General features: G+C 35.6%; 1 protein-coding gene across 2 annotated transcripts in view; it reads left to right on the top strand.

Moving 5' to 3' along the window:
* The window catches only part of LOC121378526 (TATA-binding protein-associated factor 172-like), a 56,702-nt gene that overhangs the window by 40,738 nt on the left and 3,468 nt on the right, over positions 1 to 12,496 (top strand). For both annotated transcript variants that reach the window (XM_041506739.1, XM_041506738.1), the window contains exons 31-39: positions 484 to 547; positions 1,257 to 1,464; positions 4,875 to 5,005; positions 5,793 to 5,909; positions 6,467 to 6,615; positions 7,622 to 7,771; positions 8,421 to 8,498; positions 9,955 to 10,084; positions 10,841 to 10,932. In XM_041506739.1, the coding sequence (XP_041362673.1) occupies positions 484 to 547; positions 1,257 to 1,464; positions 4,875 to 5,005; positions 5,793 to 5,909; positions 6,467 to 6,615; positions 7,622 to 7,771; positions 8,421 to 8,498; positions 9,955 to 10,084; positions 10,841 to 10,932 (1,119 nt within the window). The remainder of the gene's footprint in view (positions 1 to 483; positions 548 to 1,256; positions 1,465 to 4,874; positions 5,006 to 5,792; positions 5,910 to 6,466; positions 6,616 to 7,621; positions 7,772 to 8,420; positions 8,499 to 9,954; positions 10,085 to 10,840; positions 10,933 to 12,496) is intronic.

Here is a 12,496-nt window from a genome sequence, read left to right as displayed (position 1 = left end):
CAGGGTTCAGATTTTAAAGTGGTTTAATGTATTAATATAAATATATATTCCTCAAAAACATTAAGCAACAACCAATGAAGTATAAACTGAACATGAAATGATGATATGCTAAACAGCGAATAGCCACAATTTAGAATGTGCTGAGTTGTCATCACAGCACTATAATGGAAGTTGTGAGAATTATAGTTGAGTTCGCACGTCGCTTGTTCAAGTCTAGTTCTGCATACCCTATTTTTCATTTACACATTAAAGTTAGGACACAATTTATATGGTCATGACGGGTTGTGCAAAAACACAATGGGTTGGCTAAATTTGATTTCTAAGTAACCCATACATGGTTTTTGGCAATTTGCATTAAGCAGTCATTCGTTTCCATAATTCTCATAGTGGGTTTTTTTTTTTTTCAGTAGAGCAAGTTGTTTTTATAGTGTTTGATTTAGCCAGATGATTATTGTTTAATTTTTTTATTTTATGTAATTACAGCAATATAACATGGAATTATTGTATTCTTGATGAGGGTCACATTATCAGAAATGGAAAAACAAAGGTAATGTATAAATTTGCTACGTTTGAAAGTAGCAGCTGAGTGCTGTTATGTAATGTAAGAATTGTCTGTCATTTTTTGTAAATTTAAACATGTATAACAGTCACAAATTGGTATAAAATTGCTTCGCTATGCCATGTGATTTTATAATACATTAAAGATTGTGACTGTTATACATTGATAAATTTTTTAAAATAACAAAAAAGTCTTATAATTACAAACAACACAATTTATTTGATTAAAAATACACTTACACTTAAATCAGTTATGATGTAATTTTTTGAGGTTCGTGCAATCAGAATACAGTAAATTGTATAACAGCAAAAAGTTTTAATTTATATTTAAAATAGATATTGGTTTTGTTATCTGTCACTTCACCTCCAGACCAGTTTTATAATGGAATTGGTATACAGTGATGTTCTGCTAATTTATAGTTAAATTATGTCTTGAAAAATATGTTGGTCATGAATTTGTAAATACGACACAAATAACCATTTCATTTATCTATTGGAATCTGAAATTAAGTTCTGCATATTTTTTAATTTGGCACTAAATTTAGGATATCACTTGTACGGTCATAATATGTTTCTGAACATTTTCACTTCTTAGAGCCCTGAGATTGAACTTAGTTTATTTTTTATTTGTTTGTTTTAAATGTTCTTTTTTTTTTCTTTTTATTATAATTTACTTTATTTATTATATTTTATTTCAGTTGTCCAAAGCTGTGAAGCAGTTGACGTGCAACCACCGACTGATACTGTCTGGTACGCCGATCCAGAACAACGTGTTAGACCTGTGGTCGCTGTTTGATTTCCTGATGCCGGGCTTCCTCGGCACCGAGCGACAGTTCCAGTCACGGTACGGGAAGCCCATTCTGCAGAGCCGTGATGCCAAAAGTACCTCGAAGGAACAAGAAGCTGGTGAGATTTAGTGTTCAATATATGAAAATAATTTTTTAAATATGGTATCTTGATTATCTTATATAAGTGTCAAATCCAACACCCGCAACGGGTTTCATACAAATTTGACACCCAATAACCGCCCTATAGCCAATGTATTTTTCGAGCAGGGGTGTCATTAAACATTCATTCATTCATTCAATGTTGTCATTATTCAATTGTTCATTCATACATTCATACAACGATGTTCTTGGCCATTGTAGTCACTGTGGCACCATTTATGTTTCATTATAATTGTAGTAGTACCTGGCCTGGTGCCAGGGCCGTAGCTAGCAGGGGGGCAAGGTGGCCAGTTGCCCCCCCACCCCACCCCCGAAAAAAATCGGAAAGCATTATAGAAAGTTAAAGAAAAGGAGTTTTAGACTATTAACTGTTCAGTTGCCCTTCCCCCCCCCCCCCCCCCCCAAAAAATCCTAGCTACGGCCCTGGGTGCTTATAAAACTCGATAAGAGTCTGAGACACTAATATCATGACAAAACCATACAAATTATATGTGTGTGATGTCATTAGAGATTGAGTCTGGACTCGGAAGTTTTATAAGCAACGGGCCCTGGTACCTTGTTACCACATCAAAAAAGTACATGAATTTATTGTTCAGAAAAAACAATACTTTATGACAGCCATTCTAAAATGTTTTATAAAATTTTACTGTAAATGTTTGCCTATTAAAGAATATATATTTTTTTGTGTCTTTTATATTCAGTATCGTATTCAGGTGGAGAAGGGAGCGACTTGGCACCAGATTTCTGTTTTGGATGCAAACTACACCCAAACAACATCATATCCCTCTCATTCATACAGCTAGTATTCTAGTCAGCTCATCTTTTCATTACGTCATCCCTCAACCCCCCACCCCAACCCCCTCTTCCCATCTTAATATCCAAGTATCGTTCTTTTTCTTTTTCCTTTTTTAACGACACCACTAGAGCACATTGATTTATTAATCATCAGATATTGGATATCAAAATTTTTGTAATTTTGGCAGTCTTGGCAAGGAAATCAGCTGCATTTTCCCATTAGTAGCAAGGGATCGTTTACATGCACCATCAGGATAGCACATACCATGGTCTTTGATACACCAGTCGTGGTACACTAACTGGAACAAGAAATAGCACAATAGACTCCTGACGGGGATCTATCTGAGACAGACTGCACATTAGGCACTGGGCTACTTCTCTCCTCGCCAAGTATTTAATGTTATAGCAGGGATTACAGAATGTTTATAAAATCTACTAGCCATGGGATGAGTGATTTTAAAAATGTACTAGTCACAAAAAAATTCACTAGCCCTACTTTATTTTAAGTTAATATAATTTTACTAAATAATGGTTTAATCCGATATGTCACCTAAAGAGGGAGATAGAGCTTAAAAACACTAACATTGGGGGGTTGGAGTGAGGGCAGGATATTCATATTTACAAAATAGACTTAACTGCAACATTTGACAAAGAAAAGTCCACTAGCCATCGGGGCTAGGCAATAGTAATTATTTACTAGCCCAACATTAAATATCACTAGCCATGGGATTGGGGCTACCATATTCTAGAAGCCCTGGTTGTAGCAAGTGTAAGAGAACCCTGTTTTATACAATAATAAATATCACTAGCCATGGGAGTGAGGCTACCATAATCAAGAAGCCCTGGTTGTAGCAAGTGTAAGAGAACCCTGTTTTATACAATAATAAATATCTCTAGCCATGGGAGTGAGGCTACCATAATCTAGAAGCCCTGGTTATAGCAAGTGTAAGAGAACCCTGTTTTATACAATACTAAATATCTCTAGCCATGGGAGTGGGGCTACCATAATCTAGAAACCCTGGTTATAGCAAGTGTAAGAGAACCCTGTTTTATACAATACTAAATATCACTAGCCATGGGAGTGGGGCTACCATAATCTAGAAGCCCTGGTTATAGCAAGTGTAAGAGAACCCTGTTTTATACAATACTAAATATCTCTAGCCATGGGAGTGGGGCTACCATAATCTAGAAGCCCTGGTTATAGCAAGTGTAAGAGAACCCTGTTTTATACAATAATAAATATCTCTAGCCATGGGAGTGGGGCTACCATAATCTAGAAGCCCTGGTTATAGCAAGTGTAAGAGAACCCTGTTTTATACAATAATAAATATCTCTAGCCATGGGAGTGGGGCTACCATAATCTAGAAGCCCTGGTTATAGCAAGTGTAAGAGAACCCTGTTTTATACAATAATAAATATCTCTAGCCATGGGAGTGGGGCTACCATAATCTAGAAGCCCTGGTTATAGCAAGTGTAAGAGAACCCTGTTTTATACAATACTAAATATCACTAGCCATGGGAGTGGGGCTACCATAATCTAGAAGCCCTGGTTATAGCAAGTGTAAGAGAACCCTGTTTTATACAATAATAAATATCTCTAGCCATGGGAGTGGGGCTACCATAATCTAGAAGCCCTGGTTATAGCAAGTGTAAGAGAACCCTGTTTTATACAATAATAAATATCTCTAGCCATGGGAGTGGGGCTACCATAATCTAGAAGCCCTGGTTATAGCAAGTGTAAGAGAACCCTGTTTTATACAATACTAAATATCACTAGCCATGGGAGTGGGGCTACCATAATCTAGAAGCCCTGGTTATAGCAAGTGTAAGAGAACCCTGTTTTATACAATAATAAATATCTCTAGCCATGGGAGTGGGGCTACCATAATCTAGAAGCCCTGGTTATAGCAAGTGTAAGAGAACCCTGTTTTATACAATAATAAATATCTCTAGCCATGGGAGTGGGGCTACCATAATCTAGAAGCCCTGGTTATAGCAAGTGTAAGAGAACCCTGTTTTATACAATAATAAATATCTCTAGCCATGGGAGTGGGGCTACCATAATCTAGAAGCCCTGGTTATAGCAAGTGTAAGAGAACCCTGTTTTATACAATACTAAATATCACTAGCCATGGGAGTGGGGCTACCATAATCTAGAAGCCCTGGTTATAGCAAGTGTAAGAGAACCCTGTTTTATACAATAATAAATATCTCTAGCCATGGGAGTGGGGCTACCATAATCTAGAAGCCCTGGTTATAGCAAGTGTAAGAGAACCCTGTTTTATACAATAATAAATATCTCTAGCCATGGGAGTGGGGCTACCATAATCTAGAAGCCCTGGTTATAGCAAGTGTAAGAGAACCCTGTTTTATACAATAATAAATATCACTAGCCATGGGAGTGGGGCTACCATAATCTAGAAGCCCTGGTTATAGCAAGTGTAAGAGAACCCTGTTTTATACAATAATAAATATCTCTAGCCATGGGAGTGGGGCTACCATAATCTAGAAGCCCTGGTTATAGCAAGTGTAAGAGAACCCTGTTTTATACAATAATATTGTGTAATGTTACAGGTGCTCTTGCCATGGAATCTCTGCACCGTCAGGTGTTGCCGTTTATCCTGCGTCGACTGAAAGACGATGTCCTACAGGATCTACCACCGAAAATCATACAGGACTACTACTGTGATCTCAGTCCATTACAGGTACTCGATAAAATGGTTTATTACTCTATTTATTTAATAATTTATTTAATTATCATTGTTTATCACAGATATAAACTTACAGATTTGGATGAGGATATTCAAGGTTTGAATTTAATAATAAATTATGACTGTTTTAAGACTTCTTTGTTATCTGTTTTGCTGTGAAAAAATGCATGTAAAAATATCTTGCTGCTAATTGGAAGATGTAGCAGATTTCCTCTGAAGACATGTCAGAATTACTAATATATTATTAGGGTTTTTTTTATGTTTAAAATATTGTAAAGCTAAATATTAGAATATCTAAGTAATAATAATAATAATGGTATATAACTATTTTCAACAACTGTATCAATTTGTAATCAGTATGTAGAAAAGCTATTTCTTTTCAACATCACCTGTCCTCAAACTAGTGCATATTCCCTTATGGATAGTAGTCTGGTTCGAACATCACAACAGCCAATGCAATGGCCTAAAATTCTTCTACTGCGCACCCCTTCTTGTTCCAGTCACATGAATGTAACTTCCTTCTTTTTCTTTCGCTCTTTTGGTTTTGGTTTTCTCCAAAGTTTGTTTTGTTTAAAGACGCAACCTAGAGCATATTGATTTATTAGTCATTTATTGTTGGATGTCAGATATTTGCTCATTTAATTTTACCAGTAAGATACTTTTGATTCAGCACTGTTCTAAATATCACGTGTAGTTTTAAAAAAGTTTTATAATTTTCTAACTTGTTTTTTCTTATACTTTTCTGTGTACTTATTGGGATTTAATTTTTTTTTTTTTACAGCGAGAACTGTATGAAGATTTTGCTCGTTCTCGGGCTAAGCAAGGTGTTGAAGAAAGTCTGTCAGAAGACGACAATGAAAAGAAGGTCAACATGCAAGCGACAACACACATATTTCAGGTTAGAATTTCATACAGAGGAAATGATGCACAGTTTTATTTGAATTCATTTTCTATAAATGGAAAAAATACTTGCATGTGTACATTTTTAGGTGCATGACGTATAAATAAAATGATACTCATCGTTAATAAATTAAGTAAACACAATATTTCATGAAGAATTTTCTGTAAAGAAAATAATACAAATTCTTGTTTGAACCCATTGTCACAGCTTTTTTCGTCATTTTTATCTCTGCAGGTGGCGAAATTAATTCACTGCACATTTGAATTTAGATGTATTATGAGTGAATCTTTATAGTTGGCAGCTGTCACCATCTGACGTTGCTATATACAGCATGTGCCTCTGTAAGTCAGTCGAATATTGAAATGTGGCCAGGAATGATCATAAGTTTCATATTATCATTACATTTTGCATAAAGGAAAGAGAAGATTGCAGTGTGTATAGGGTATCGGGTAATCAGTCAAAATTAGGTAGCTTTCCTGCCTACAGTTCCAATATTTCTGTTTTCTAAATATTTAGTAGATTTTGTCACCTGGAAGTTATGCTTCATTTTACAGGCTCTGCAGTATCTGCGTAAAGTGTGTAACCACCCGTCTCTGGTGCTAAATCCCAACCACCCCAAGTACGAGGAGATCACCGCCCAGCTTCAGCAACAGAACTCCAGTCTACATGACCTGGCACACGCACCAAAACTCACAGCTCTCAAGTATGTAGCACACACCCAACACTCACAGCTCTCAAGTATGTAGCACACACCAAAACTCACAGCTCAAGTATGTAGCACACACCCAACACTCACGGCTCTCAAGTATGTAGCACACACCAAAACTCACAGCTCAAGTATGTAGCACACACCAAAACTCAACACACTCAAGTATGTAGCACACGTTCTAAAACTCACCGCTCTCAAGTATGTAGCACACACCCAACACTCACGGCTCTCAAGTATGTAGTACACACCAAAACTCACAGCTCTCAAGTATGTAGCACACACTCCGAAACTCACTGCTTTCAAGTATGTAGCATACACCAAAACTCACAGCTCTCAAGTATGTAGCACATATTCCAAAACTCACTGCTTTCAAGTATGTAGTACACACTCCAAAACTCACTGCTCAAGTATGTAGCACACACTCCAAAACTCACAGCTCTCAAGTATGTAGCACATGTTCCAAAACTCGCTGCTTTCAAGTATGTAGCAAACACTCCAAAACTCACTGCTCGCAAGTATGTAGCACACACCAAAACTCACAGCTCGCAAGTATGTAGCACACGCTCCAAAACTCACTGCTTTCAAGTATGTAGCACACACCAAAACTCACTGCTTTCAAGTATGTAGTACACACCAAAACTCAAGCTCTCAAGTATGTAGCACACACCAAAACTCCAGTATGTAGCATACACCAAAACTCGCAGCTCTCAAGTATGTAGCGCACACACACCAAAACTCACAGCTCTAAAATATTTATTGCACACAACAAAACTTTTCTTTTTCTAAAAGGGATTTATGAGAAGAATATGCCTTCAAAAAATTAGAAGTATTAATTTTATTGAGGCCGATAGCAAAATAATAGAGACCTTATTTTTGATTGTGATGTTGGGGAAACAACTAAGCAATGTTTTCACGATTACAGACAGCTGCAAAATAATAGAGACCTTTATTTGTTGTTGTGATGTTAGGCAACAACTGAACAATGTTTTCATGATTACAGACAGCTGCTTCAGGACTGTGGTATTGGAGTGAATGGCTCGTCGGTTCCCGGCCAGCTGGGAACAGAGATCCCTGTCGTCAATCAACACCGAGTTCTCCTCTTCTGCCAGCTCAAGTCTTTACTCGACATCGTCGAGCACGATTTGCTCAAGTCAGTTTGTGTGCACATTCCTTCCTTTTTATTATGGTATTAAGCAAAAATAAATGTGTTTAAATAACGTCCCTGTCAGAGTATCATTTATATACTGACGACCAAAAGCAACTTTACGAGGCTTGAAATTATATTATAGAAAATCAACAAAAGGTGTGGTGGAATATGAAAGTGTCATGAAGTTTAACATCTAAATGTTACAATGCATTTCATGATACATACAGTGTTTCTAAGGTTTCTGAAATTGGTTCTTTTCGATTAGCAATAATATTTATAAAATTATTCAAATTTTATGTATGTAAATTGGGGGCTAAAAGGTATACAATGAAAAGATGACTACACAATTTCAATAATAATTTTCTTAACCAAATGATGGCTATTGTGATAATGGTGTGATTAGGTAATGGGAACCCCTACATTTAAACTAGTTTACAGTTGAAGTATTAATTTAGCATTATTTAGTTTGACTAAAATTTTTGCTAAAACAGTTACCACAGTGAAGAGTTTGTTTGGTTTTTGATATATCTAAATTTTGTTTTGCTCTGTATATTACATTTCTTGTAAAAATGTGTGAATAACTTTTTATTTTAATTTTAAATTTTTATTTTTATGAAACAGTTAATTTAAAATTTATTGTGTGTATTTTCAGAACTCACATGCCCAGTGTTACGTACCTGCGACTGGATGGCAGTGTCCCAGCTGGTTCCAGACAAGATATTGTTCACAGGTATCAGTTAACACGATTCAGTTTACTGCATATTTTTTATAAACATAAGGGTTCAGCATTTTTCAATTCATAGAGTGTGTGTGTAACTTTGGATCATGCTCATACACCACAGAGATTTCGAGTATGTCTGTCAGATTTCATAGAGTAGATTATTGAATCTAATATGATGAGAACAAAACGTACAGAAAAATTCACTTCAGTCACTCAGTTAGAAATTCTAGATCTTCAGAGTAGTGCATAGTGCTCCAACAACAGTTATTTTGAATACTAAAGTACTGTTAGAAATAGAATAAAAATTATTTTCGTCGATCATCTCTTACATATTAAACAGATAAGTAAATATTTGGTAAATATCTATTTAATGATAGTCTACCTAATTTAGCATTTACTTGTTTTGGCTCTTTACTCTTGAAATTAAAAGAAAGATGTCAGTAAACAGGTGATTTGTGCACTTTATTGGAACAGACTATAAAAACATTTGGTCAACGGTTTAATTTCATTGCTTTTATGATATGTGAGGGACCGTTTCTGATGACGTTTTATCCCTATCCCTCTCTAAAACAAAATATTTATAAGTAACTTTTAAGCAAAACTGTCAAGAACTATTCTGAGATTATGATCTATTATACCGGTATTAAAGGAGTTATCTCAAAGTTGCATAATGACAGCTATTGCAAATCATGTTTTTATTAAATTTTGCTTTAACATTTAAAGACTACACCTTTAACTATATGCCCATAAATGATTATAGGAAATAATTTGATCTACTAGTAGAAAATACGTTTTTATTGGAGAATCTTTATTACAAACAGATGCTCACATATAACGTCTGATATAGCACCTTTAAGTGGTTGCAAGATTGTGTAAATTTCTAATGTATTTATGTTGGTCATAATTAATAATTAATTAATAATTTATGTTACAATTCAAAATAATCAGTTAATATGCAATTTTAAATTAAAAGTTTGTTTAAGGGTAAATGAAATTGACACATATCGATCAAAATGTGTTATAGTCTGTTCCAATAAAGGTCACAATCTTCTGTTTACTGACATCTTTATTTTAATTTCAAGAGTAAACACCACCTTGTACATCAATGAGAGCCAAAACAAGTAAATGCTAAATTAGGTAGAGTATCATTAAATAGGTATTTACAAAATATTTACATGTCAGTTTAATATGAAAGAAATAATTGATGAAAATAATTTTTATTTTATTTCCGACACTACTATAGTTTTTTTTGGGGGGGGTTTTGTAATGGTTACATTAATCAGTTTTGTTGCATCGAACTCACATTATTATTATTAGGTTGAGTTTTTCTTTTAAACTACTTCAAAACTCATTACCAGTCTGAGAACTGCATTATGTACCCTATTAACACATTTTCCAACACAATAAATCTAATTTAAAAAAAAAATCAAATGTAATGATCTTAAATGGTTTTTGTGTTACACAGATTCAACAATGACCCGTCTATAGACATCTTACTTCTTACGACCCATGTAGGCGGACTGGGTCTAAACCTGACTGGTGCCGACACTGTGGTGTTTGTAGAACATGACTGGAACCCCATGAAAGATCTGCAGGTTCGTGTGAACAACAAAAATCTCTCTCTCTCTCTCTCTCTCTCTCTCTCTCCTCTCTCTCTCTCTCTCTCTCTCTCTCTGTCTGTGTCTGTCTCTGTGTCTGTCTGTCTGTCTGTCTCGCTCTCTCTCTCTCTCTCTCTGTCTGTCTTTGTCTCTCTCCCTATCTGTGTCTTTGTATTTCTTTTAACCGGTGTCGTGGTTAGGCCATCTGTCTACAGGCTGGTAGGTAATGGGTTCGGATCCCAGTCGAGGCATGGGATTTTTAATCCAGATACCGACTCCAAACCCTGGGTGAGTGCTCCGCAAGGCTCAATGGGTAGGTGTAAACCACTTGCACCAACCAGTGATCCATAACTGGTTCAACAAAGGCCATGGTTTGTGCTATCCTGCCTGTGGGAAGCGCAAATAAAAGATCCCTTGCTGCTAATCGGTAAGAGTAGCCCATGTAGTGGCGACAGCAGGTTTTCTCTCAAAATCTGTGTGGTCCTTAACCATATGTCTGACGCCATATAACCGTAAATAAAATGTGTTGAGTGCGTCGTTAAATAAAACATTTCTTTCTTTCTTTCTTTCTTGTATCTCTTTTTATTTCTCTCACTCAAAATTAGAAATGTTAGACACCAAAAAACTGATGGGTCATTAAACAAATATTTCATTCCTTTTCTCTATTTATATTTATCAAAAAAGTATACATTTGTTTACCACATTCTGTGACTATTGTAAGAACACATTGTAGAGTAATGGATTCCCTTGCAGGCTATGGACCGAGCTCACAGGATTGGTCAGAAGAAGGTGGTTAATGTTTACCGGCTCGTTACACGAGGAACTCTCGAAGAGAAGATCATGGGGTTTGTAGCTTGCTGTTGTACATCAAAACAATTGTTTAAATGCTGCTTTGATTGTTTTAGTATAAACAATGTTGAGCTATTTTTTGGAGTTGGAATGATGTTCATTTATTTGCTACATCCGTCATGAAAATATGAGCAAACAAAGTAATGTACAATACAGATGCAATTGTAGTAACCACTTTATTGTAAATTTTCCTCCCCCCCCCCCCCCCCCCCCCCTCCCCCCCCACCCCCCCCCCCCCCCCCCCCTCCTCCCCCCATTCCATGTTGGTCACCAGTTGCATTTTAGTTGCATGACATCATTTTGTCATTTTCCCTGGTCTTAGCCTATTTCATTATGTTCAAAGTAATTGTTAGATATTACATTATTGGAAAGTGGGTAATAAATAAAATACCACACTTGTTTTGGTTAGATATTATTTTTATGAAACTTGTGAACTTCTGATTTTACAAAACATGGGAAGTTTTCTTTTTTCTGTTTTTAAAAAAATGATGTCTGGCCAAATAATTCATTACACACCTGTTGCAAAGAATACTGTGTGAGATTATTTGTATCATACATGTGGACAGATCAGTTTACAGACATTATAGAGTCTTGCTAGGACCATACGTGTAGATACAATTTAGTTGGAAAAGATGCTTAAATTTCTTTTTAACATTGAAGAGATTTTTTTTTAAACACTGAATTCGGGTAAGAAGTTGAAAAATTACTGCTCTTGGTAAGTGATAGAAGAAACAGTATAATTCTTTTTTCTTTTTTTTAATTTCATTTTATTATGATTATATAAATGGTGGAATACTGAATCTTTTTCAGATTTTATAGCTTGTGAGGTTCAGAAGTAAATTGAAAGTGAACAGGTTATAGAGAGACAAATGATTAAAATTATTTTTATATCAATATAATTAAATTTTCTTTGCATCTATACACTTTCCGGCAATCTGATTGGTCCAGAGGTGCTTACTTTTTTTCGTTCATATCTCGATGAACCGAAAAAATTTAAGCCACGCCTACTTAACACACACACACACACACACACACACACACACACACACACACACACACCCGACTCGCACTACTTTTGTGCAACAAGCCGGATTATTCTGGCAATCATATTTAGATATTTTGAAGAAAACACGTGAAAGCGACAAAAAATGTATACGATAAATTAATGGAAAATGCTATAGCAGAGTAGACATGTAGATATATACGCATTGATTTTTTTTTTAAAAACACACCCAAAAACCCCAACCTCTTCGCTAATCATGATATGAGACTCGGTCAGTGGCCAAAGAAATCATGTAGGAAACTTCACTTCTGAAACTTACTTGTAAGCGATGTTCTACAGCTGTTGGCGAAAATTAAACGGTTCCACCAACAGCATAAATGTTAGACACGTTCTCTTTGCTCACTGTCATAAAATATAAACTAAACACGAATAGGACAATTCCTTCCAATATAACTAAACGATCCGTAAAAATGCACAGCTAGAGGAAATGAAAGAAAGAAAGAAGTGTTTTATTTAACGACGCACTCAGAGGAAATGATGTCATTTACAAAAAAAAC

This window comes from Gigantopelta aegis, chromosome 8 (genome assembly GCF_016097555.1).
Source record: "Gigantopelta aegis isolate Gae_Host chromosome 8, Gae_host_genome, whole genome shotgun sequence".
Classification (NCBI taxonomy): Eukaryota; Metazoa; Mollusca; class Gastropoda; order Neomphalida; family Peltospiridae; genus Gigantopelta; species Gigantopelta aegis.
The sequence above is the reverse complement of the archived record's forward strand: the minus strand, read 5'-3'. Positions and strand labels throughout refer to the sequence as shown.